Source organism: Mustela nigripes, chromosome 1 (assembly GCF_022355385.1).
Source record: "Mustela nigripes isolate SB6536 chromosome 1, MUSNIG.SB6536, whole genome shotgun sequence".
NCBI classification, from domain to species: Eukaryota; Metazoa; Chordata; class Mammalia; order Carnivora; family Mustelidae; genus Mustela; species Mustela nigripes.
In genome coordinates this window covers 40,958,066-40,985,915 of record NC_081557.1, presented here as the reverse complement: position 1 = coordinate 40,985,915, position 27,850 = coordinate 40,958,066, and the positions used below count along the sequence as shown (strand labels likewise).

Below are 27,850 nucleotides of genomic sequence, written 5' to 3'. Positions count from 1 at the left end.
TTGTAATGTATTTACTTCAGAAATGTCGGGACCATGTGGAGTTTATAATCTTACAACTAGAAGGAATCTCAAAAAGTCTGATGACAATCCATGGGGATATTCTGAAATTCTCACTCATCATGTACATGTATCCTCTTTTGGAGGATATTAGGGGAATCATGTACCTAGAAATTGTTTCGCACTAGTAGACACCTAATAAATACATACTGAAAGAATGGAATTGATCAAATTAAATGGAATAGAATTAGACTGAGGGATAAAAGCCCAATAAGGGTTAAAAAATGTAGAGTACATTTGAAGAGAGATTTAGGTCTCCTACCTAGTAATACAGTCTCTCACGGTGATCACTTTAAAAGCATTGTTTTTAGGGGCACCTGGGTGGCTCTGTGTTAAGCCTCTGCCTTCAGCTCAGGTCATGATCCCAGAGTCCTGGGATCGAGCCCCGCATCGGGTTCTCTGCTCAGTGGGGTCTGCTTCCTCCTTTCTCTCTGCCTACTTGGGACACTTCTCTGTCAAAAGATAGATAGATGATAGATAGATAGATAGATAGATAGATAGAACTTTGTTTTTAAAGGATAGGTGTGGTTAATGTTTTACATTTACTTTTAAGAAAGTATCATTTTTAGCTGCTTGTGCCTTTCCCGTGCCAGCCTCCTGCCCACCAGGACTGCTAGTGCCCAGGACCCTCCAACACTTCCCTCCAAATCCAGGCAGGCTGCTAGGGCCTGCAGGGAGATGACTTGGCCAGAGGCACCCTCCACCTGTGCCACAGCCAAGTGGCTGCCCTTGCTTCCTCCGGAAAAGAACTAAGCCTTTCTGATGGGAGCCTGCAGCTGGAGCACAAAAGGAGAGATTTCACCTCTTGTGGAGAAAACAAGAAGCTCTACTTTAAGACCCATACCCTAGTACATTTACTCGAAGAAAATGGGTTCACAACCCAGTAAACAGAAATCACCATCTGTGTGTTGGTCAAGATCAGGGACATCAGCATGGATATTGTCTACAAGGATATGGTAACCAAGATGCAGCAGGAGATGGCTGTTCAGCAAAGAAGGCCTTAGACTGCTAATGTGAAAAATGATATTATTTTGGAGAAGAGTGAATTTTCAGCCCTCAGAGCAGAAAAAGAGAAAATAAATCTTGAACTACAACAGTTAAAACAAGAAATGAATGAAGTAATCAAAGTCCAAACAGATAGCAAATTAGACTTCAATCTACACAGGGGAAGAATTGTATTTGTTGAATGAAAGGAAGCTTCTGGATATGAGGACAGAAATGGTGTCATTGCATGCGCAGCAAGACGGGGCTGTCACCCAAGCAAACAGGAAGATAGACACTAAGGTCACTGGCCTCAAACCATATAGGGATCGCACAAGCTTAATAACATTAAATATTTAGCAGGGTCTGTATTTATGTGCCTAACAGTAGCTCTGGGATTTTATCACCAGTGGATATAATTAAGTGTCTATTTAATGAGAAAAAATGTATAATTATTACTTATTTTATTGCAGTTTTCAGTTTTGTGTCAGCTTAGTGTAAGCTATATAATGTAGTATAGTGTGGAGTATGTAGTGTAAACTATCATAAAACTTAAGTTCTAGGGGTGCCTGGGTGTCTCAGTGGATTAAGCCACTGCCTTCGGCTCAGGTCATGGTCCCAGTGTCCTGGGATCCAGACCCGCATCAGGCTCTCTGCTCCGCGGGGAGCCTGCTTCCCCTTCTCTCTCTGCCTGACTCTCCGCCTACTGTGATCTCTCTCTCTCTGTCAAATAAATAAATAAAATCTTAAAAAAAAAAAAAAAACAACTTAAGTTCTAGGATGGCAAGAAAGGAAATTATTTTTGCATCAAAGTGGCTTGGCATACTTCCTTACACACACTATGTACCCTGTGATGTAACAGAGAGAAACCTGTGTGAGAACCACAGCTCTGGTCACTTATGGCTATAAAATTTTACGGTTTTGGAATAGTCCTATAAAGATTTAAGAATAAACATTCAGTTATTCAAGGGCTCAGTCCCAAAATCTCAAACACTAATTCCTATTTGATGTTTTGCTACTTTAAAAAAAAAAAAAATCCATCAGTAAATCACTCCCAGTGGGCAAGAAAAAAAAATTCTACCTTCAGTTTCCTCACGTATCAACATCTGCCCTGTTTATCTCACAGGGTCATTTAGAAGATCAAATGAGAAAGTACGTTAAAGTGCTTTAAAAAGAACAAAGTATAAAAGTCAGTCATTGGAAATATCACTATTTTTCCAGTTGGAGATGAGCCAGCCTAATGGAGGGAAAGAAAATAGGCTTAGGAATTGGATAGATGAAAGTTTCTGAATTTAAAATCTGGATTTAGTCACTTCATAGGCATATGATCCTGAGCCAACTATCCTCAGTAAAATAGGGATAACGACACCTATCTTAACACTGGGGTTGTGAAGATTACAGATGATGCCTGTAAAGTGCTTAATCCTCTGCCTGGTACATTGTGCTGAACACTCAATATTTATTATTACTATTACAATATGTCAACAGAAATTTCTCATGTGGTCATGCTCTCCATTAGTTCTACACAGTCATCATAAACCACCACAGAACACACATTTTACTTCTGACAGAACTCTTTTTGTTTTAGTGTTAGCATGCTAATCAAGAAATAGATTATACTGGACACAGTTATACGTGAAGTGCAGGGTATTAGTCAAGGGATAAATTTTTTTAAAACTTCAGAAATAAAATTCATAAATAATTGAATAACATGAAACAAACACAATGTAGCATTCCTGTTTTTATCTTACTGGGTCTCAGATTTCAAATGGATGTGACAAAGCACTGACTTATGACCCAATGTCCAAAAAGGTCTATCTTTGAATAGATAATTTTAATTATTTGAATATAATTAAGATAAACCATCACAGTGATACTGACCCTGAATCTTTCTTAAATATATTTCCTGAAAAATGCACCTTCCCTCAACTTTCCTCTGGAAGATCATACTTTCTATTTACTTTCCTTTTCTCAGTAGGAGTTTCAACTCTGAAAAGCTTCCAGGTAGAAGTATGACGAGTAATCATTCGCCAAAATCCATTTTTCTACATGCACGTAATCTCCCCATCACCTTAGGTTCTCTTCTATCTTGGCATCTAAAAGATTACTTCACACTTTATCACATCCCAATCTTTATAACTTATTGCATTTCTTCTATATACGGAATATTTCCACCCTTGAATCTCTGTGGTCACTTCACAATCTGCTCTCTTTCTTTCAGCTTTTTACCCCATCTGCTCAAAACAATACAAACTCAAACAATTTTCCTGATTCAGCTGACAGTCACTGCACCATACTGAAGTGGACACATTGGTCAGTTCTAGTTCTGGTCTCCAGTGAGTCTAATCTTTATGTCTTAAAAATGAACAGTATGCACTTAGGAACACAGGATCCTAAATGAAAATCACAATGAGGGCACAAAACAAACTGGAAAACTGTGACTAAGATGTTTTCGTAACATAGGTGATTGACAGGAAAATCACTCTGAAAAATGAGTTCTGTTTTGATGCACAGTACCAACTGTAATATCTTGTAATTTATAATCCGAAAGGTTTTAAGTCAGAATAAAAAGATCCTTACTAGAATGATGAAACTTCTTAGTTTTTCAAACATAATAATTACATACTTTTAAAATTAATGACTGTCTGTGGTGCTTGGGTACCTCAGCTGGTTAAGGATTTGGCTCCTGATTTCAGCTCAGTTCATGATCCCATGGGTCCTGGGACTGGGCGCCCAGTAGGGGAATCTGCTTATCGGGGTATCTGCTTGAAAGATTCTCTCCCTCTGTCTCTCCCCTAACTTGCGCACACACTGCTTTCTTTCTCTTTCAAATAAATAAATCTTTTCAAAAAGTAAAATAAAACAAAATTAATGACTATCTAAAATATACTTACTTACATTTTTGAATAGTTGCTCGGCAAGTTCTCTGACATGCTTTATTATCTTCAATGGGTTATTTTCTTCAACTTTAATTCGCTCTACTTCAAAAGCTACCAACTTGGAAAAAGAATGAAATGGCAAAACATCAACTCCAAAATATGCTAAATGAGAAAACTATGTGATAATTTCTTACAATTTGCAACTCAAAAAGCATCTAAAATATATGCTATTATTAAAACAAAGTATTTTACATTTTTACTGGGTTTCATCTCTATTCTAGAGTTACAGAATCAGTTGAATCCTTGGATGGTCTGGTGGTCTATCCTTGATGATTTGGGGCCCTATTTCTTCTTAGAAAAAGTCATTTCTAAAGCTGAGAGAGAACCTCTCATTTGAAAGGCCTCATTCGGAGGCCTTTCAGAATTCTCTCACTCGGAGAATTTCAGATGATGAGAAAGTCTCCAAACATTTCCCTAACTCACAAAACATGAACTAAATGTTCAGGTGACTAAATCAGGTGACTCAGACTTTAGTCCTAGCTCTGTTGACACTGTGATTTGGAACAAATCACTAAAACTACTGAGCTTCAGTCTCTTCATCTCTACAATCAGATGGAAAAACAAAATGACCCTTGGCCTCCTTCCAGTTCTCAAATTATATAACTCTAATTCATTTCCCTACTAAACTAATTTACTGGAAGAACTGTGTGAGTGTATCCATTTCAAGCAGAGATAAGAATAATGACCAGAAAAAAATGAGTATGGGAAAGAAGAGTAAAAGATGGATTTTTTTTTTATAAAGGGTATAATATAGGACTTTTCCTTCTAGAAACAGATTCACTGAAGCAGACAAACATATAAAACTCTGACTTCACCTATTCTAGGCTAGGAATCAGAGACTGTCAAACAAAGGCAAATATATCTTTCCTTCTAACAGGCCTACGTGATGGGAGTGTGGGGACAAGACAACACACAATGCAGGCTGCCTCTTAAAGGCTCTTAAATCTTCAGTGTGGTAGGCCGCCCTAAATTAGATGAAAACATGGATCCCTTCCCCAAGAGCAAATGCTATTTTTCTTTAAAAATGTATTTCAGGCAAATTAAATGACCCGTGAGAAATTATTTAGGTCTGGCATCTCATTGCTTTTAGGCCTTTTGACTCAAATAGACATATAACCACTGGCTTTTAAGTAACATCAAATAGACACCAAAAATCATAACTGTAGGCAGAAAACAGAACTGGATGAATGCTAAGGGGAGACTTAGTAGAACTTAGCTCTTGCCTTATCGTCATTTCCAATCAAGAGGTTATATGTGTATCTTATATACATAAATGTAGATAATAAATGATAAGTTGCCACCTAAAGCTAGAGACCTAACATAAAGCTTTATACAGACCGAGTGGCTTTCAGAGTCATTTACTCTGGGAAAGTTTGGAGGAAATGGTGAGGTAAGAGCAGAGCATGAAAAATAGGAAGCCATGGTTAGCCTGAAAGGTAGAGGGACAACACTCCAAGCAAGGGAAGGATTTACAAAAACAGTCAGAGATTATGGCAAACAAGTTTACTGTAAGCAATCACTCTGACTTAATAGTTGTGATGAAGCTGCCAGAAGGAGTTACTAAGAGAATTCAGATAGGAAAAATGGGGGATATATAAACCAATTTTACTTTTCAGAATGCTTCAGAGACTAATAAAATGTGAGAGCTAGAAAGGTCCTTGGAGAGCATCTCATATAACTCCATAAAACATTATGTATCAATTACTTAGTTCAGGATATAAAAGCTGACGTATACTAACATCAGATAGTGATCAATCATATTAAATGTTGGTACTAGGGAATCAGTGATTAGTAATTGAACAGAAAGAACTGCTTACCATGGGGCAATCTCTCCTACATTTTCATATGCTTGGTGTTATTAACTAAAGTTTTTGGTGCAGGTCTCCATACTCAGAACTACAGCATGTGCCCATTCTTTCATTCTTATCTGTAATTACTTAACAATCTTTGTAGAAAAAAGATCCTTCTAAGGATCTTTAAGACCTTGATTCCTGTCTTCTCTATACAAAATAAAAACCACCTAGAAGTGCCTGGGTCACTCAGTTGGTTAAGCATCTGCCTTTTTAGGTCAGCTCATGATTCTTGGGATCCTGGGATCTAGCCCCACATTGGATTCCCTGTTCAAAAGGAAGCCTGCGTCTCCCACTCCCACTCTCCCTGTTTGTGTTTCCTCTCCTGCTGTCTCTCTCTCTCTCTGTCAAATAAATAAATAAATAAATAAATAAATAAATACAAAAACCAAAATAAAACCACCTGCAGGAAAACATAATCACTATTACTATTCTTTACTATCTTGGGTGCTAAGAGTGTTTTCTTTTTACACACTTTACAGAACTTTCACATTTATTGGTTCCAATACAGTACCCTTTTAGAAATTGCAATGGGAATAATATTCATTGTTCTACCCACCAGAATGAGCTGCTATAAATGCAGTTAAATGATAAATGGAAAGATGTGTTAAAATAAATCACAACTAACACAAAATAGTATCCTTATTTGGAGTGACATTTGTCCTAAATTTTCCCTTTATATGGCCAATTCCTTGAAGACAGAAACAAAATCTGCCTCCCATACATTTAAGATCTCCTAAGGGATACAGGCAAATGTTGATTATTGATTAGCATGAATGCCACTGAGCGAGGTTCATAGGATGTAGAGGAGAAAAGGAAATAAGATGAAATCAGGGAGGGAGACAAACCATGAAAGACTCTTAACTACAGGAAACATACAGGATTACTGGAGGAGAGGTGGGTGATAGAAAGGGATAACTGGGTGATAAGACATTAAGGAGGGCACGTGATGTACTGAGCACTGGTTGGTACATGCAACTGATGAATAACTGAACTCTACCTCTGAAATTAATAATACATTATGTGTTAATTAATTGAATTTAATAAAATACAATTTTAAAAAAAGAATGCCACTAAGCCAAACTATGGCTCTATAACACTAACAGACTAAATGTAACTGCAGTTTGAAATAACATACCTATATATTAAACCTAGACCTTTCTCTCTGTGAAACTGATAAAGGAATCCCTGTATTACTGCCTTCAAAAATAAGAGTTTTATTTATATAATCACTGTCACTTTTTCAAAAAGATTTTAATAAACTATTTAAATTCATTTGTTCAAGATGTTTATGTACTTCTGTGACATCCTATAGTTTCCTAATTTTTCAAATCCACATTATAAATACCAAGATCTAATAAGCATAATAATAAATAACACTTAGATTATTTGATATTCAATTTATAATATATTTAGGATTTTGAGCACTGGGTGTTAAATGTAACTAATGGTCTTGAACACTACTTCTGAAATTAATGATATACTATAAGTTGCCTAATTAAATTTAATTTAAAAAAACTACTTCTTTACTTTTAACCCCTAGTCCAATTTTGACTGTAAATATACACTCCTTTGATAAAAACTATACCTCATCAAAGAGATCACAGGATCTAAACGGAGGACCTCTTTCTGAAACAAAACCTGCAAATGCCATTCCATTGAGAACTTTAGTGAGGAAATCATTCTCAACCAAACCACGCTGCCCCAAAAAAGCTGTCTGTAAAGAAAGAAAAAGAGAAATGAATAATTTATCACTTAGTAATAGATGAATGGTCAAAACAAAAATAGAAAGATCAAAGCCTGAATAAATATCTTCATGCATAAATGTGTTGTTATAAAATACATTCTCTCTCTTTTGATATCTGAAATAGTACATGTATTAGAAAGAATAAGAATAAGTTTGTCCATAAATGAGGGGAGAAGAAATAAAAAATTAACACACAATTAAAAAAAAAAAAAACCAATTTAGGCATGCATGAGAGGCCCAGGTGGCTAAGCAGCTGACTTGCTTTCAGCTCAGGTCATTTTCTCAGGGTGGTAAGATCATAGTTGGGCTCCGCACCCGGTGGGAAGTCTGCTTGAGATTCTCTCTCTCTCCCTCTGGCCCCACATGCACTTTTCTTTCTCTCAAAAATAACTAAATAAATCTTTAAAAAAAGAAAAGAAAAGAAAAACCAATTTAGAGTTGAATTTTAATTTTTGTACTTTTAATAACTTTCTCCAAAATAACTAAATAAATCATAAAAAAGGAAGAGAAAAAACAACTTAAAATTAAATTAACAAACTCTAAAGAAAAACATGTTGGTTCCATAGTGTCATTAAAAATCATCACCTACTGTGAAGTATGTGTAAACCTGGCGATTCACAGACCTGTACCTCTGGGGATAAAAATACATGTTTATAAAAAAATAAAAAATTTAAAAAAATTTTAAAAAAAGAAGATAAAACATGAAAAAAAAAATCATCACCTAATCTAAAAGCAGAGACTTAAAAAAGAACCACATTTGATAAACTAAGGTCATGGCTAAGAAAAAAGACAACCAAGTTGTTTTATAAATTAGAGGCCATGTTTTGGACACATACAAGATGGTAATGTATCATCTTACCTTGTGAAAATGTATTACTGGTTCTGCATGAATTCTTATAAGCTGTAGGCATGATCTATACCCTTGGAAAAGTTGTGCAAATAACCTAAGAAAAACTGCACGTACTTCTTTATCCTGAAAATATAAGAAGAAACAAGTTAGGTAACTGAATTTCTTTAAAAAAATGAAATATCACAAAGACAAAACGTTGAAAAGAACTTGAGAGATTCTTCAATCCATCTGTCTGCACTTCCTACACATAAGTCTTACTTATGACAGCCCTGAGTGGTGGGCATCTAGCCCATCCCACTGTTGAACAGGGTAAGCTGTTAAATAGTTCTTTTTTCAAGTGAACCAAAGAAAACTTGTCTCTAGTATATCCAATTTCCTCTCAGAAAAAGTCAGAGTCTCCCCTTCACCAAGTTAGAGAAGAACACCTTTCCCAAGCCATTTGATTTTTATATCCATCAAATATAAAAAATTTATATATACACATATACATATATGTATAATATATAAAAGTCACAAATAGAAAAAATCTCAGAAAACTGTATCTTAAAGCTTATGAAATTCTTCTAAAGTTTATCCAACTTATAAAAATCTATTTCTATATTAATAAGGTATGACTGATTATTGATAATTCAGGTTTTAATAAAATCATAGTTTTAGAAATTAAAGGAAACTTACAGATTTATCTGGTCAACCCTTAGATGAGGAAATGCTCAAGGAAGCTTAAATAACTTATCAAAGGTATCCAGTTCTGTAAGGCTCCTGATTGGGCACAAAACTCAACTCTGAGAAATGCATTGGGCAAAACTTTAAATGGGTCTTTATTATATACTAATTCTTACTTACGGCTTCTAATTGGAACTATTTTCATCTACCCCTCAAACTCGACTCTCTCATTGTCAACAATATCTGTTTCCATTTTTTGTAAGCTTCCCCCTTATCCTTGCTTGGCCCTTTCAATTTGATACTTGGCATAGTTTTCCAGGCTATGACCCACACTTACTCTTGCCTCCTTAGGGGAAGTCTTAGCTGTACCCCATTCCAGTCAATGTGCTGCTCTTTGGCCCCTCTGAGAGCAGGTCACAAGATCAGTGAGTGAGAGTTCTAATTTCTAATCTGGTACATTTATTACTAGGCTGTACATCTGACTCTCGCTACACTCAGCCTCTTTAACAACCCTACAGATGACAGTACAGTTCTATTTTAAAATACCACATTTAAATATTAAACTTCTTACCAGCATTTTTGAGTGGGATAAAGCTGTTCGTGGAGGGGGAAAAGCATGATCTGCTACTTCCAAATCTGGATGTAGAATCTAAAGCAAAGAAGTTTGGTTACATTCAAAATCTTGGTATCAATAAAATCTATTATTTAACCTACTTGGAGTACTAAGATGAAAAAGTGTCAGTAAATAAACAACAATACATTTCTTTCAGGAAACAATGCAGTTAGCTGAGGCAACTCTGTACTATTGTAGAAAGATCTCCAAGATAAAATATTTAATGAACATGTTCTAGAAAAACACACAAAAGAATGGTTTCATTTGTTTAAAAGTAAAACAAACCTTAAATTGCTCTCTTAGTCTATTGATGTATATGTATATATCTCTCCACACACACTAAATATATAAATGAAAATATAGTGTTCTGAAGAATATACACTAAACTATAAAATATTAGTTACCTCTGGGAAGGGAACAGGAACAGTCTAGGGCAGTGTTATTTGTCTATATTGCTGGAATGTTAAGCAACCATTTGTTTGTTTTTTAAGATTTTATTTATTTATTTCTTATTTATTTGTCAGAGAGAGAGAGAGCACACAAGCAGGCAGAGTGGCAGGCAGAGGCAAAGAGAGAAGCAGGCTCCCTGCCAAGGAAGAAGCCCGATGTGGGATTCGATCCCAGGACTCCGGGGATCAAGAGCCAAAGGCAAGGGCTTAACCGAATGAGCCACCCAGGCATCCCCAAGCATTCGTTTTTATGTTTATTAGTGTAATTTAAAATTTATTAATTAATTAACTGAAATGTGACAACCAAGTGAATAAGCTTATGAGCCTCAGGGTCTAGAGGGGTAAAAGTACAAAACAATGTGCAAGTACTATAAATATATAAGGATTAATATATGAAACATCAAGTAAGTCAATGTAGGGAAAGCTGGGAAAAAAAACGGTAACAGTTGAGTTAGGCTTTGAAGAAGAGCAGGCTGGGGAACACGTAGGTAAAGAAGATCTATGCAAGACTTAACACAGAGAAAAAGATGAAATTTCATCAGTAAGTAGCAAATTTTTATCTTTGCAGAATCATTTTCAAATACTCAGGTTTAGGTAGTATACTTAAAATAGATGAAAATACTTTGGTCAACCCCAGATGAGGGAGTGCTCAAGAATGCTTAAATAACTTATCAAAGGTATCCAGTTCTGTTAAGGCTCCTGAATGGCCACAAAGCTCAACTGTAGGAAATGTACTGGGCAAAATTTTAAAGGGGACTTTATTATACATTAATCCTTACTTACATGGCTTTGTAACAATACTTAAAATCGACACTAAAAATACTGACAGTATTTATAACCCAATTACCCAATCATTACTACAATATAATAATACAGTATAATTCATATCTAAAAAATTATCAGTTATTATACAGTTCAAGTACTGTGTTGCCATTTGATCACAATTATTTAGTAAACAAATGAAGCTCCTATAATTGTGTGTCAAAGCTCCCACTCAGTTCATCGAATATTTCTTTTTGGTTCTAGTTTGGTAATATACTATGCTTTCATGTCTTATTTACAAAACTACACTGTACCACAGAATCAACCATTGTGCTTGACAACTACAAAAAACATGAATACTCATACCAAACTCATTGACCAAATTTAGTGGCACAGGTGCTTCAGGTCAAGATATACCAATGTGCAGCAGAATCCTTACCAGGAGACACTGAATTAAGAACTAAAATCTTGGGGCACCTGGGTGGCTCAGTGGGTTAAGCCACTGCCTTCAGCTTGGGTCATGATCTCGGGGTCCTGGGATCAAGTCCTGCATCGGGCTCTCTGCTCAGCAGGGAGCCTGCTTCCCTTTCTCTCTCTCTGCCTGCCTCTTTGTCTACTTGTGATTTCTGTCAAATAAATAAATAAAATCTTTAAAAAAAAAAAAAAAAAAAGAACTAAAATCTTAGGGGCACCTGGGTGGCTCAGCTCAGGTCCTGATCTCAGGGTCCTGGGATAGAGCCCCATGTGGGGCTCCCTGCTCAGTGGGAAGCCTACTTCTCCCTCTCCTCCCTGTTCCCTCTCTCTCTCGCTATCTCTGTCTCCCTCTGTCAAATTAAAAAAAAAAATCTTAAAAAAAAAAGAACTAAAATCTTAATATTTTTTTCATTTTGGTACTTAATCCCTGCATAGCTATAAACATCATTATTAAGTAATCATATATAAGATTAAGAAATTTATAATTTCTAGAAATATTAAACATTTTCTCAATCATTCAAATACTACCTTCTCAACTTCTACTATATCTATATACTACCAATGTAGTTATTGAGTAGTATTTTTCTTTAAATTGTCTTTAAATCAACACACCTATTTTTTTTTTAAAGCTTTTATTTATTTATTTGACAGACAGAGATCACAAGTAGGCAGAGAGGCAGGCAGAGAGAGAGAGAGAGAGAGGGAAGCAGGCTTCCTGCAGAGCAGGGAGCCCGATGCGGGGCTCGATCCCAGGACCCTGCGATCATGACCCGAGCCAAAGGCAGCAGCCCAAACCACTGAGCCACCCAGGCGCCCCAACACACCTATTTAAATCTAGTATTTTCTTAGATGATATCATAGGTTTTTATGTTATTTTTATTATAATAAATACATAATTACTACAATAAAAGATTTCTACATGTGACCCCAAATCATCTCTTCACTTTGGTAAACAGTTCTTTCATCATCCTATGCTTTCAACATTTATCCTATAGATAAAGTCCAGGAAACAGAGGCCTAGAGATAGAATGTGATTTGCTCAATAGTATCAAGTGGAAAGAAGCAGACTAGAATTTAGGTCTCCTGGGTACTGCATTAGTATTTCCACTCCATCACATCTTGTATTCTAGATTATGTTAGGAAAAGTCAGTCTTCTCTAAATATTCACATCCCATAGATGCCGCTATTAACAATATAAAGACTAATACAAATTTGAAAATGTTCTAAGAATAAAATCCTTCCTGGTAATCCTAGACTTCTGAGTTCCTATTTAAGAAGAAAATTTTTTAGGTTTATTTATTAGTTTCTACATCCAATGTAAGGCTTAAACATGACCCTGAAATCAAGATCAAGGATCATGCTCTTCCAACTGAGCCAGCCAGGCACCCCACAAGAAGAATATTCTTTTAAACAGTTCCCAGATTGTACTATTATTCAAGAATATGAAGGCTGGGGTGTCTGGGTGGCTCAGTTGGTTAAGCATCCAACTCTTAAGTTTGGCTCACGTCATGACCTCTAGGGTTTTAAGATTGAACACCATGTCAGGTTCCATGTTGAAGGCTGTATAAGATTCTCTCTCTCCCTTTCCTTTTGCCCCTTCCCTCAAAACAAAACAAAACAAAAACAAAAACAAAAACAAAACCCACCAAAACTTAAAGAATATGAAGCTTTAGTTCTAGCTTGAAAGAAGAAACTTGAAAAAGAATTCAGAATTTCTAAGTTTCCATTTTCTTTTCTTTTTTTTTTAGGATTTTATTTATTTATTTGACAGAGAGAGATCACAAGTAGGCAGAGAGGCAGGCAGAGAGAGCGAGAAGGGGAAGTAAGCTGCCCGCTGAGCAGAGAGCCCGACGCAGGGCTCGATCCCAGGACCCTGGGATCATGACCAGAGCCGAAGGCAGAGGCTTTAACCCACTGAGCCACCTAGGCGCCCCAAGTTTCAATTTTCTGATAATGAATAAATTGGCACCTAAAATTTTGTCAGTAAAATAAAACGCTCTGATTTTAAAAATCAACTAAGGTAAGAGGCGCCTGGCTGGCTCTGTTGGTAGGGCATGTGATGCCATGCTGGGTATTGAGCCTACCTTAAAAAAAAATTGTAAAAAAGAAAAAATCAACTAAGATAAAATAGCTATAAAAACAGTAAATGTGTCAGTGAGAAACAGCCAAGCTACAGGACTTATTAAAACTTTACTTTGAAGAATGCTGGATATTTAATTTATCAATAAGTTGCAGATTTCTGTAGTAATTTGAAAACATTGGCAAGACAATATCATACTGTTTGCAAGTAGCACATCTACCAAAAAGAAATGAGATGTCAACAAGAGGGCTGAAGGAAAAGGAGTAGGTACTATCTTCTAATAAGGGATGTTAGGGAAACCAGGGATTTTGAGGCAGTCTGGTCTATTTTCACAGCTGTGTTGGTACATTTTCAATACCTAACACAGTATTCAGTATATAGTAACTACTAAATAAATATTCTAAATGAAACGGTGAATGTAGAACAAATACATAGTCAAAATTTAAAGTATATTCTTCAGATAATATGTAAGGAATTACTCTAAATATTCCGTAAGAATATATTCATGTTTTAAGAACATATAACTCTTTTTAAAGTAATTTTACTGCCAATGATATCTAATTCCAATTGCCTGAGTTTATACTTAAATCAAAAGAAAATTATTATTAAAAATGTCATACCAAAGAAAGAGCTGCTTGAGTCTGATGTAGAAGTGGTTCCGGCAGGGAAGAGAGGTGAATACATTCAGGAATTTTTATAGTGCCTCCATCCAAATCTGCTATGATTACATCTAGCTAAAGGAGATAAAAATTAATCAATAATTAATAGAATGTATTTATTGCTAAGAAAATTAATCTGACCTTCATTAATTCAAAATGGGAAGAATCAGGTGTGGAAAATACTCTTGACTGTCCATAGCAATAGAATACTGGGTTCATGACTTCCCAGCTACCACGTATTTCTTAGCTTCCTTTGAAATTAGGTGTGACACATGACTAAGTTTCTGTCAATGGAATGTCAGAAGTGATGTGTACAATTTCAGGTATTCAAATTAGAGGGGATGGAAGGCTCTCCTATGCTTTTTCTTTCCTAAGGCTGAAACTATAACGTACCCAACAACCCAACCTTGAACATTCAGATGATGCCAATGCCTTAGGCAACTCTGGTGCAGAACCAAGAAAGAAAGAAGCTTGGACCATGAATGAGTTCATGGAGTAAGCCGGTCTGGTATAATGGAACAGCACTATGGACTGCTGCATGAGTGTTAAATAAAATTCCACACTGTATTTTGGAAGCTTTGGTATAGTAGTTTAGCTCTATTCTAAATAATATAGTACTTACTACAAGAGTTAACAACCAAAGCAACTGATATAAATCAAAATGGTACTGTTTGGGTGCTTGAGAAAGAAACTGATTTTTAGCATTTTATGAGTCTACTTAAAAATAACTTACATAAAAATATAACAGAGAAACTAGCCAAGACTGCTGAAGTTATTTTGTTGATAATAGGTTTGAAAATCATTCTAATTTATTTATCAAAAATTAAGAAACTTATTTTTTGAAACATTTGCTTGTCTTACCTCCAGATACTTTATATTAGAGGGACAAAATTACCTGTCAACCAGATGGGTATGCTTCTAATTAGTACAAACTGGGTTTTACTAAGTATGTTTATTGATTTGATACATATTTTTATATGGTGATATCAAAGTTAAATAGGAATTAGATATCAACATATAAAGGTAGGAAAATAATTAGTATATGAATGAGGGTCTTGTTTATAATTACAATGTTGAACTGTCAGTTTTAATGACACCTATGATTTGATTACAATTATAATTATGTATAAGTACCAACAGAGCTACCTCCATTGGCAACTAAAACTAAAAGTAGGATTTCAGAATCTGAAGACTCTCTGGATCGAAGATGTCATATAGCCCAACCTTTAAGTAAAGCACTTTTCTTAAACTCCCTGAAAGTGTCATGGAATTTGCTCCTTGCACTCCACTTACAGTACTTGAGGTTATATTCCTTACATAAGGCAAGCCATCCTTCACCATAGGGCAGTTCTAATAGTTGGAAGCTTTTCCACTGAGGAGAAATTTGTCTCTACAGCCACCACATCCACCAATTTTCTTTCAACTTTTCAGAATTACAAAAAATGAACCTTCCTACAACAGTCACTTCAGTATTTATCTTTAGCTATCAAACAGTATCAGGTTATTACCTGAGAAAATTTCCTTAAGGGTCTCACAGGATATAGTCCCTAAAGTCTTGACAATCCTGGATGTCCTTCTCTGAAGCACAATTTTTTTGTGACAGTCCCTCTTAAATAATTTCAGTACAGAGAAGTAAACACATTATTCTAGAACCGGCTTAAATATAGAACATTCCTTTCTTCTTTGGTATTTCTATTCATATGGCATTAAGAAAAGAATAATTTGATGGAGCTCATACCGAAGGGTTCATATTTAACTATAACCCTTCACTCTTTTGCAAATGCTTTTGGCTTTTTAGCTACCAGCCACTCAGGACTGACAGAGTCTCATTTCAAAATATGAATATATCATTGCACTTGTAACAAAAGTATAAATAGAATACAAGTTAACGGATTACTTCATCTTCCTTTCTCATATACAAGATGGAGAATACAGAAAGATAAAAATAATATGCCAAAGAGCATATAAAACTATTAATAAGTTCATTTTGTAGATCTTCCATATTTGCTATAAGAAGAAACTAATATATTTGTATTTTTCAATGATGTTTTTTCTTTCAGCCAATCTTTCCTATTGGGAATGCAACAGATCTGAAAATAGTAATTAGTAGAAATGTTATAGGATTCAAAAAATATGATAAGATTTTGGCCTCAATAACTGTACTTTAAAGATGAATACTTACAAGTTCATGGATATCAGTTTTAAAGATAGAATGTACTCCAATAATGAAAGGTGTTGGGGAACTTAGAACTTCCAGTAGCTGAGCCGGGAGAATGGGAATATAAGGATAACTAGAAATAATAAAAGCATATGTGAGATATATTAGTTTTCTCATAACACAATCATATTTTCTTTCATTTTTATGTGGTACGAATTTCAGAATACCTACATTTAGAAATTATCAATAATGTTCTCATGGCTGTTCATATTAAATTTTTAAAAAGAAAGGTTAAAAAAACCTTCATGTGAAAGAGATGATCAGATAGAAAAAGATAAAAAGGAAATGGAACCCAGGAAATGGAACCCTCCCTTATCCCTCTGAGATAAGAAGTCTCCTTAGGTTTGTCAATCTTGCTTGAAAATATTTTTTCCTTACATGAAAATCTGATATTAGGAGGTAACAATGACTCCCTGATGGGCCCTTTTCCTCAATACTGATAATGATTTGTCTAAATAAAACAATCATTCAAATTCCATTTTCTATACCTGATGTTCGAATTCACTCCAAAAGGCAGAGTACAAAAATTTAAGGCCTAGAATGTTCTCTTATCTAGGGGTTAAGAAAGGCACATAGTTTAAAACAAACAAACAAAAAAATTTTTTAAATAAAACCTGGAAACGGTCTAAATTTTTTTCTAGTTTGTATGAACTTAAGTTTCCAGAATGGTTTGACTATCAAATTCATAAAACAGATGTTAGAAAATATTTTATTCATAACACTATCAGGGCATCACTGTTTAGATGTTTTGTTTTTTACTTTTTACAATGGAAAATTTTAACATCCACCATCTCCCCCAGAAAAAAGAGGAAAAAGGAAAAGTAAGCCTCATGTATTCAAAGCAGATTTGACAATTATCAGTGGAAGGTCTCATATATGTTTCTACTCATTTTTGTTCTCTCCCCTACTATATTATTTGAAGCAAATCCCTGACATCATATCATTTATACTTAAATATTTTAGTAGGTATCTGAAAAAAGGTAAGGGATCTTTTTTAATATAGCCATAGTACCATTATAACTCCTAAAAATTAATAACTCTTTAATATCAAATAATCAGACAAAACTAACTTAAGACCTTTATCACTAACTATATTCAAAGAGAATTAAATGTTGCTGACAATACGATTCAAATTATTTTTTCACTAAATTAATCAACACTCAGTAATGAACAACTTGGGAAATTTCCAAATTCTAGGTTAGATTTCCATCAGAATCATGTGTATAGAATAACTTTGTAAAATATGCCCTTGTGGTTCAAAACTATTGTGCTATGACATTGCAACTAATCATCAATAAATAATGCAGAATTTGGGAACAAATTAAAGAATCAAGTTAAAAACCTCACCTATATTTAAGAGGAAACATTAAAGATTCCAGGGCTCTGCAAGCATCACTAAGTCTCTGGAAACTTGCAGAATGGAAGAGAACCTTATTTTCTGTGAGAACTGCACAAAAGAGGCTGAGGACATTTTGAATTCCTGAAAACACAAGAGCAAATGCTTACCAAATGCATTTCATTTTATATGTGTTGTCAACAGACAGACAAAGAATGACATGGAATGGAAAAGCCAGTATTTCTGAAATCTCTAAAGAAAACTATTTAAACTATAAATTCCATATAACCTATGAGTATTTGTTTTCCCAAACTTTCATTTTGTTTGTCTTTATTCTTCAAATCAATGTAACAATCATTGAACATATCAGCTGTTTGGAAATACACTTATTACTTTCCTTTCAACTTTATGTTCATGGACCGTACTTAAATTCCTGTTTTACATACTGGCAATGTTCAAATAAGTTTTTTCCCCCTTAAAGTCCATTTGTCTGATGTTAATATAACCATGCCAATTTTGTTGTTGAAATTTTCCTGGTATGTCTTTTTCCATCTTTTCACTTCAACCTTTCTCTACTTCTTGGAAATATAGTTGACATTTTTAAAAAATCCAGTCTGACAACCTTCATCTTTTAAGTAGATCATTTAATTGACTTACAGTGATTGTTTCAATATATATACATACATACAGTATCTTATTTAATACTTTTTATTTGTTCTACCTTTTTCCCCCTTTTCTAAATGATTAATAATTATCCTGGATCGTCTTTTATCCCCTCTCCTAGTACAGAATTTGTAAGTCCTGTTTCTATTTTTCTAGCAGAAACACTAGAAAATATAGCATTCATACTTAATGAATTAAAGTTAAATAGGGACGCCTGGGTGGCTCAGTTGGTTGGATGACTGCCTTTGGCTTGGGTCATGATCCTGGAGTTCCAGGATCGAGTCCCGCATTGGGCTCCCGGCTCCAAAGGAAGTCTGCTTCTCCCTCTGACCTTCTCCTTGTTCATGCTCTCTCTCACTGCCTCTCAAATAAATTAATAAAATCTTAAAAAATAAAATAAAATAAAGTTAAATAAATACAGTTTCTTATCTTCTCCTATTTACTACTGAATCGTTTTTCTTTTTAATATCAGTTGAACCTTAATGACATGGACCCACTACATCAAGAGTCACTATTAGGGGCACCTGGGTGGCTCAGTGGGTTAAAGCCTCTGCCTTCAGCTCAGGTTGTGATCCCAGGGTCCTGAGATAGAGCCCTGCATTGAGCTCTCCACTCAGTGGGGAACCTGCTTCCTCCTCTTTCTCTCTGCCTGCCTCTCTGCCTACTTGTGATCTGTCAAATAAATAAATAAAATCTTAAAAAAAAAAAAAAGAGTCACTATTAGTCTTCTAAGGTAAAATACTTCCTTTAACTCCCTTTACCATGGTTTGTCCCTTCACATGAGGCATGCAAATTTCTTCTTGGCCCATTATTAACTGCTTTCCTCTTTTATCATTCCCAACTTATCTCATATGATACATCTGAACTCACAATTCATGTTTTTAATTTTACCTCATATGGATTAATGTAAGAGTTTCATAACTGGTTTCTCTAATCCAGTCCTTATTCAGTCCTTATTCTGATTATGCCACTTTCATGATTCAAACCCTTCGGTATCTTCCCCATTTTTTGGGTATTTTCAAATGTATTCTGTTCCAAAGAAGCAATTTATGAAGAGAACCTTTGCTTCAACCTATTTTATATACGAATTGTTGTGAGCCTCAGTTGGTAAAATGAGAATAATTTTTTTTTAAGATTTTATTTATTCATTTGACAGAGATCACAAGTAGGCAGAGAGGCAGGTAGAGAGAGAGGAAGGGAAGCAGGCTCCCTGCTGAGCAGAAAGCCTGATGCGGGGCTTGATCCCAGCACCCTGAGACCATGACCAGAGCCGAAGGCAGAGGCTTCAACAAACTGAGCCACCCAGGCACCCCCAAATGAGGATAATTTTAAGACCTATCTAATATGGTTGTTATAAAGAAGAAATGAGATATTGCATGAAATTCTCAGCATGGTACCATGGTAAATAATCAAACTACATTAGCTGATATTATGATTATTATTATAATTATTATAGTTGCTACCATTAATTTCCTTTGAAGTCAGGGTTCTGATGCTAAAAATGTTTGAAGACACCAGACTACTAGATGAAGTCTGAGCACAATGCCAAAATATCTTTATGGTTTTACATTCATATTTCCAACCCAGTTGCCATCTCTCACACTTGCATGATCAATAGTAAACTACCTGAGCTCTTAGAACACTTCTTTCATTTTGATAACTCTGCTTCTTCTGTTCTTCATTGTCCCTGATATCCTCTTCATTAAAATGTGAGTCCCTCAATGATAACACTGGGCCTTATACACTGTTGTATACCCCCACCAAGCACTGACTATATAGTGGTCACTCAAAAACATTTCAGTAAAAAGCTCTCTGAAAGCTCTCTGAAAGCTGACATGAATCACTATAAAGAAATATTAAAACTTTCATTAAATGATGTCACAGAGTATCTCTAAAAATTCAGATAGGAAAAGTGTAAAATAGACAGATCATAAATCAAAAGATGAATAAATTCCATTATTTTAAATTGAAAATTTCTGTGAAAAAATAACATTAAAAAATAAGGACACGTCTCAGACTGAGAGAAACTACATACAAATAAATGTAAAAGGATAATCAGCCAAAATATGTTGCCCTTGGCTAAGGAAATGAATAAAAGAAAAAAAAAATACAGCTAAGACCAAAGTGAAAGAGCTTACTGCCTAATTTTTCTTCTAGGAGCTCTATGGTTTCAAGTTTTATATTTAAGTATTTAATAACATGAATTTATTTTTCTATGTGCTGTAAGAAAGTGGTCCAGTTTCATTCCTTTGCATGAAGTTGTCCACTTTTCCCAACATCATTTATTGAAAACACTATCTTTTCCCGATGTATATTCTTGCCTCCATTTTTGTGGATTAACTGACCAAACAAGGATGGATTTACTTTTGGACTCTAGACTATTCCACTGATGTATATGCTTCTGTGCCAGTATCATATTTTGATAACTCTGTAGCATAGTTTGAAATCAGAAAGCATGATGCCTCCAGCTTTCTTCTTTCTCAAGATTTCTTTGGCCACAATATTGTTCTTTAGAAATTTTTCCCTATGGTTAGCATTTGTTCTAGGATTAGATACTCCACGTAGTTGTTATGTTTCATTAATCTCATTCAATATGAAACATTATTACAACCTTAAAAATTTTTTTACTGAGATAAAACTTGCCTACCATCAATTAACCATGTTAAAGAGAACAACTTATGTTGAACTATCACTGCATCCCAGGAATAAATCTCACTTGACTATGGTGTATGAACCTTTTAGCATGTTGATGAGTTGGTTTTTGTTTTTTTTGTTTTTTTTTTTTAGATTTTACTTATTTAGTTATTTGAGAGAGAGAGAGCACACAAACATGCACATCCAAGAGCAGGGGGAGGGGCAGAACCGGAGAGGGACAAGCTGACTTGCGCAGAGCCTGACACTGGGCTCAATCCCATTACCCTGAGATCATGACCTGAGGTGAAGGCCCCGATAAAAAGGAGAATTACAGGCCAATATGCCTGAAGAACATGGCTGCAAAAATTTTCAACAAGATACTAACAAATCAAATCCAATAGTACATTAAAACAATTCTTCACCACAATCAAATGGGATTTATTCCTGGGCTGTGAGGGTGGTTCAGTATTTATAAATCAATCAGTGTGATACACTACATTAATAAAAGAAAGGGTAAGAACCATACAAGTCTCTCAATAAATACAGAAAAAGCATTTGACAAAATACAGCATCCATTTTTGATAAAAACAGTCAACAAAGTAGGGATAGAGGGAACATACCACAACATCATAAAGCCCATATACCAAAGACCCACAGCTAATATCATGCTCAATGGTGAAAAACTGAGAGCTTTTCCTCTATAGTCAGGAACAACACAGGGATGTCCACTTCCAACCACACTATTTAACACAGTACTAGAAGGCCTAGCCACATAAATCAGACAATAAAAAGAAATAATAGGCATATAAATTGGCAGAAAAGAAGTCAAATTTTCACTACTTGCAGATGACATGATACTCTGTGTAGAAAATGTTAGACTCTACCAAAAAAAATTTGCTAGAACTGATATATGAATTCAAAAAAGTCACAGGATACAAAAATCAATGTACAGAAGTCTGCTGCATTTCTATAAAACAATAATGAAGCAGCACAAAGAGAAATTAAGGAATCAATCCCATTTACAATTACACCAAAACAATAAAATACCTAGGAATAAACCTAACCAAAGAGGTAAACGATCTGAAAACTATAGAACACTGATTAGGTAAATCGAAGAGAAGACAAAGAAATGGAAAGACATTCCATGCTCATGGACTGGCAGAAAAAATATTGTTAAACTGCCTATGCGACTGAAAGCAGCTTACACATTTAATGCAATCCTTATCAAAATACCAACAACATTTTTTGCAGACCTAAAATAAACACTTCCAAAATATGTATGGATCCACAAATGACCCTAAATAGCCAAATCAAGCTTGTAGAAGAAAAGCAAATCTGGAGACATAATAATTTTGGACTTTGATTTATTAAAAAGCTATAATCATCAAGACAGAATGGTTCTGGCATGAAAACAGACACGTAAATCAATAGAACAAAACAGAAAACCCAGAAATGGACCCACAAGTATATGGTTAACTAATCTTTGACAGAATATTCTTTGAAAGAATATCAATGGAAAGAAGAAAGTCTCTTCAACAAATGGTGTTGGGAAAACAGGATAGCCTCATGTAGAAGATTGAAACTGGACCAGTTTCTTACAACATACACAAAAATAAATTCAAAATGGATGAAAGTTCTAATTGTGAGACAGGAAACCATCAAAATCCTAGAGGAGAACACAGGCAGTAACCTCTTTGACATTGGTCATAGCAACTTCTTACTAGATATGTCTCTGGAGGCAAGGGAAACAAAAGCAAAAATGAACTAGTGGGACTTCATCAAGATAAAAAGCTTCTGCACAGGTGAAGAAACAATCAAAAAACTAAACAGCAACCTACAGAACAGGAGAAGATATTTGCAAATGACATGTCTGATAAAGGGTTAGTATCCAAAATCTACAAAGAACTTATCAAACTCAACACCCAGAAAATGGATAACCCAGTTACAAAATGGGCAGAAGACAGCAATAGACATTTTTAAAAACAAGATGTCCAGATTGCTAACCGACACATGAAAAGACACTCAACATCATTCATCATCAGGGAAATACAAATCAAACCTACAATGAGATCACCTCACACCAGTCAGAATTGCTAAAATTAACACAGGAAATAACAGGTGTTGGTGAGGAGAAGGGGAAACATCTTGCACTGTTGGTGGGAATGCAAACTGGTAGAGTCACTCTGGAAAAAGAGCATGGAAGTTCCTCAAAAAGTTAAAAATAGAACTACCCTATGATCCAGCAATTTCACTATTAAGTATTTACACAAAGGATTAAAAAAATACTAATACTAATTTGAAGGGATACATGCACCCTGATGTTTATAGCAGCATTATCAACAATAGCTAAATTATGGAAAGAGCCCAGATGTGTTCACTGACTGATGAATGGATAAAGAAGAGGTGGTATATATATATATATATATATATATACACACACACCATGGAATATTACTCAGCCATCAAAAGACTGAAATCTTGCCATTTGCGATGACATAGATGAAGCTGGGTTCCTGCTAAGCAGGGAGCCCAATGTGGGGCTCAATCCTAGGACCCTGGGATCATGACCTGAGCCAAAGGCAGATGCTTAACGACTGATCCACCCCAGGCATTCCGCTAGAAAGTATTATGTTCAGCAAAATAAGTCATTCAGAGAAAGACAAATACTATATGGTTTCATTCATATGTGGAATGTAAGAACAAAACAAATGAACAAATGGGGGGGGGGTGGAAGAGAGAGAAAGGCAAACCAAAAAAAAAAAACACTCTTAACTACAGAGAACAAACTGATGGTTACCAGAGGGGAAGTGGGTGGGGGAGATGGGTGAAAAAGGTGATGGGGATTAAAATGGGCACTTGCTGTGATGGGTATTGTATGGAATGGTTGAGTCACTATACTGTACACCTGAAATTAGTATTACACTGTATGTTAACTGACTAGAATTAAAAAAAAAAAAACTTAAAAAAAAAAGGATCAAAATTCTGAGTATTAGGGTAATGTTAGATCATTTTTACTGGGAGTCTTTGTTCCTGGGTCACTTCTGTAGATAAACATAAGAAATATAGGCATGCACACACAACTACACGCACGCATACATATACAAATATATGAACATATATATATGCATATAAACAGACATGTTTAGATGTATACATACATACATATAAATCCTAAGTTCACACCATTACTTTCCCAATTTTTTTGTTTGTTTTAGAGAGAGAGAGAGTGTGTGCCAGAGGGGTGGGGAGGTGGTTTTAAGTGAGGGGAAGAGAAAGAGGGAAAGAAAGAGAGAGAGAGAGGATTTTAAGCAGGCTTCATGCTCAGCACAGAGCCTGACACAGGGCTCGATCTCATAACCCTGAGATCAGCTCATGACCTGATCTGAAATCAAGAGTCAAGCACTTAACCAACTGAGCCAACCAGGCACATCTCCACACAATTCCTATCTATTCCTACAGGATCTCCCCACTGACTCTAATACATATTTGTGTGTCCCTTCCAGTGAGAACCCTGGATACCAGTAACAAACATATTTATTCATCTGCTAAATCTTACATTACATGTAAAATCGTTAAAAAATTTCTTCAGCCATTCTAACTCAAAACACCATACTAACTAAAAGGAGCTCACAATTTGTTTGAAATTCTCTCCTAGGGATGCCTGGGTGGCTCAGTGGGTTAAGCCGCTGCCTTCAGCTCAGGTCATGATCCAAGGGTCCTGGGATCGAGTACCGCATCGGGCTCCTTGCTCAGCGGGGAGCGTGCTTCTCTCTCGGCCTCTGCCTGCCTCTCTGCCTGCTTGTGTGTACTTGCTTGCTCTCTCTTTCTCTGGTAAATAAATTAAAAATCTTTAAAAAAAAGAAAAAAATAAAAAAAGAAATTCTCTCCTCAAATCTGTCCAAAACTGAGGTTAGTCAAATACTATGTACATAGGTTATTGTGAGTAGTTTTTCCTCTTCAGTGTGGTTAGGTTTTTCATCTGAAAGACAGTAGAGTTTGCTTCTGTGTCCTTTCAGTTTTAATTTTATTTTTTTTGTTTCTAGTTTCTTCCCATCATGACTCATCTAGTATATTTCTGAGTATGTAAAACTTGACACATACTTTCAGAAGTCAAATCTATATAAAATGGTCTACTCAAAGAAGTGTTACTTCTTCCTTGAATTAATAGCACTGTGCCCTGGTTCAAGCAGGTTGAATCAATTTTCTGGTTGTTATAATGTACTATAATTACATTAAATATTATTGCTGTATACGTGATTTATAATACTGTTATTTACTTGAGGATTTTCTGCACCAATTTAGCTACTTCTTTTGAGCCAAAGTATTTAAAAACAGAAATTTATGTTAAAAAAAAAACTCCATTGTTGTATTAGTATCCAATGGTTGCTATAATAAATTACGACAAACTTGATGGCTTAAAACAACACAAATATATTATCTTTTATATTCTATTTTTTTAATATAGTAAGTCATTGTCATTAAGTGGTTGTCACTTTGACATGGAGGAAGTCCACATTACGTGCTGTTCTTTTCTAGTAACAAGATGTTCGTTCCTTCCTAGCTTTGTCTAGTTTATGGCACCTTAACTATAACTATTCAGAGTTTATCTGGAGAAAGGAAACATCCCCATTTTATCCAGGAGACACTTCTGAAATCTTACTTAAGCTATGTTGTAAGTTTTACTGCAAAGATGTTTCATATTTTAGCCAAATATTTTTACAGTAAGAATCACAGACCCATATACCTGAAACAAATATTATATATTAAAAAAAAGAATTCAGAATTATTTTACACATTAAAATGGTTGCTATGATATGGCATATGTCTCCTACTGAGCAGTAGATGTTTACTGTATAGCAAATAGAATTTCATGACATTTTATGAAGTTCTCATCAAAAACTTTAATAAAAGTGAGAAGGTTTTGATACGCTCTTTTCTTTGATACTATTGCATCTACCTATCTTTGTCTACAATTCATGAACAAATGAATGCTCTGCAAAAAAAATAATTAGTGCCTGTGTTATAATTATAATAGGTGGTGAGGATAGGGTAGCGAGAGGCTGCTTCTTAAAATAATTACTTTAGGTTAAGCCAGTGCTTAAGAGGGAGTATGTCAAGTACTTAGTCATTCCTATTATGATATTAGGCAATATAGGTTTTCTAGAAGTTTGGATCTGAATTTGTTATGAATAAAAATAGTAACAGATACTTTATGGGAAGAATTTCAACCTGTTCCTGATCACTTTTTAATAAAAACTCTTCAAAACATGTTAACCAGTAAAAAATATACAATACTTAGAAGCTCAATTGTTTTTGGTTTATGGAAATATCTATGTAACTGTGAAAATAAGTAACTTAGAATTTTGATTAAAGTGAGTATTTGCTTAAAGAACCAAAAACACACTGTCTTAAAGTTCAGCAGGACAGAAGTCCTATTTTGGGGTTTTCTAGCAACTACCGACATTCCTTAGCTCACGGCCCCCCTTCTATCTTGAAAGCGGACAAAAGCCAGTTGAGTGTTTCTCATTTATGTGAGGTCAGAAGGCATCATTCTGACACTGACTCTTCTGTCTCCCTCTCTCATTTTTTTTTTTTAAGATTTTTATTTATTTATTTGACAGAGAGAGATCACAAGTAGGCAGAGAGCCAGGCAGAAAGAGATGGAAACAGGCTCCATGCTGAGCAGAGAGCCCGATTCAGGGCTCGAACCCAGGACCCTGAGATCATGACCTAAGCTGAAGGCAGAGGCTTAACCCACTGAGCCACCCAGGCGCCACCCCCCCTCATCTTTTAAAGGCCCCTGTGATTACACTGGGCCCGCCAAAGAACTGACCTTTGAGTTAGATTTTGAAGAATAAGCACAAGTTAGTAAGGCAGACAAGAGAAGAAAGGCTTTCAGAGCTGACAGAAAACCGAGTGCAAAGAAACAGAGGACTAGGATGAAAAAGCACTGAAAAACCTGTAAATAGTTCTGTCAGGGAATGTTCAAAAAGAATCTGAATACCATGAAAAGGAATCCAGACTTTCTTTCCTAAGACTCTGGTGAAGAACTTTTTCCTTTCCATTAGTATCGGAACCCTATGTAATCTCCCACAAAAAAGAATCCATTATGATAATCCATCAGAAGATAAAATTCATAGTATAATTTAGTATTAGATAAATTGTGAAGAAGGCAGGCATTAAGTTTTAAGGGACTCTATCCACTTACAGTAGTAAAAACAATTAGTCCATGATACCAATGGGAAAATATTATATTATACTTACTTATATTATTATATTATACTTATAAGATAGGATTTAAGTTAGAATTTATATTAGAAATGAGTTAGGGACAATATTCTCATGCTTAACGGGGGACTTTTCCATTATCCAGAAAATAATATAGTATATACATACAAATAATTTACCCATGCCTAACTGAAGATTACTTAAATTTTATATTCTTAAATATCACATGCTTTCTTGATTTCCAGATAAACAATCTCAAGTATTTTAAGAAACTACTGTTTTTTATTTCTGTGTTTATAGCTATACAGTCATTGAGAAATTCAATTTCTTTGAACTACAAGTCATAATCAGTTTTCTACATAATCTTGAATTGTTTCCTAGTCTTCGGTAGTCAATGTCCATCTAAAGCTGCACAATAACAGTAGAGAAGACAAACATTCCAGTGATAATTACTACTGATTTCACCACAATGGTTCACACACATCCTGTTGATTATTCAAATAGTAAAACATTCTGAAAAATTACTTCCTGATCTTAACTTTTCTTTAGGGGTTAAAGTTCTAGAATTCATAGCATCACACATTAACAAATGTGTTTATTTCCTGTTTTGAAAAAACACCACCAAAACATTTTCTCCAGAATTTTCC

At 35.1% G+C, this 27,850-nt stretch overlaps 1 protein-coding gene and 1 pseudogene across 2 annotated transcripts in view; one reads left to right on the top strand and one right to left on the bottom strand.

Annotated features, from left to right (window-relative positions):
* The window catches only part of SBF2 (SET binding factor 2), a 474,622-nt gene that overhangs the window by 197,787 nt on the left and 248,985 nt on the right, over window positions 1-27,850 (bottom strand). For both annotated transcript variants that reach the window (XM_059408436.1, XM_059408445.1), the window contains exons 7-13: window positions 17,690-17,822; window positions 16,307-16,415; window positions 14,086-14,199; window positions 9,659-9,736; window positions 8,434-8,547; window positions 7,416-7,544; window positions 3,937-4,035 (exon numbers count right to left, since the gene is read on the bottom strand). In XM_059408436.1, coding sequence (XP_059264419.1) covers window positions 3,937-4,035; window positions 7,416-7,544; window positions 8,434-8,547; window positions 9,659-9,736; window positions 14,086-14,199; window positions 16,307-16,415; window positions 17,690-17,822 — 776 coding nt within the window. The remainder of the gene's footprint in view (window positions 1-3,936; window positions 4,036-7,415; window positions 7,545-8,433; window positions 8,548-9,658; window positions 9,737-14,085; window positions 14,200-16,306; window positions 16,416-17,689; window positions 17,823-27,850) is intronic.
* LOC132022554 (mitochondrial calcium uniporter regulator 1-like) lies at window positions 23-1,457 on the top strand (annotated as a pseudogene).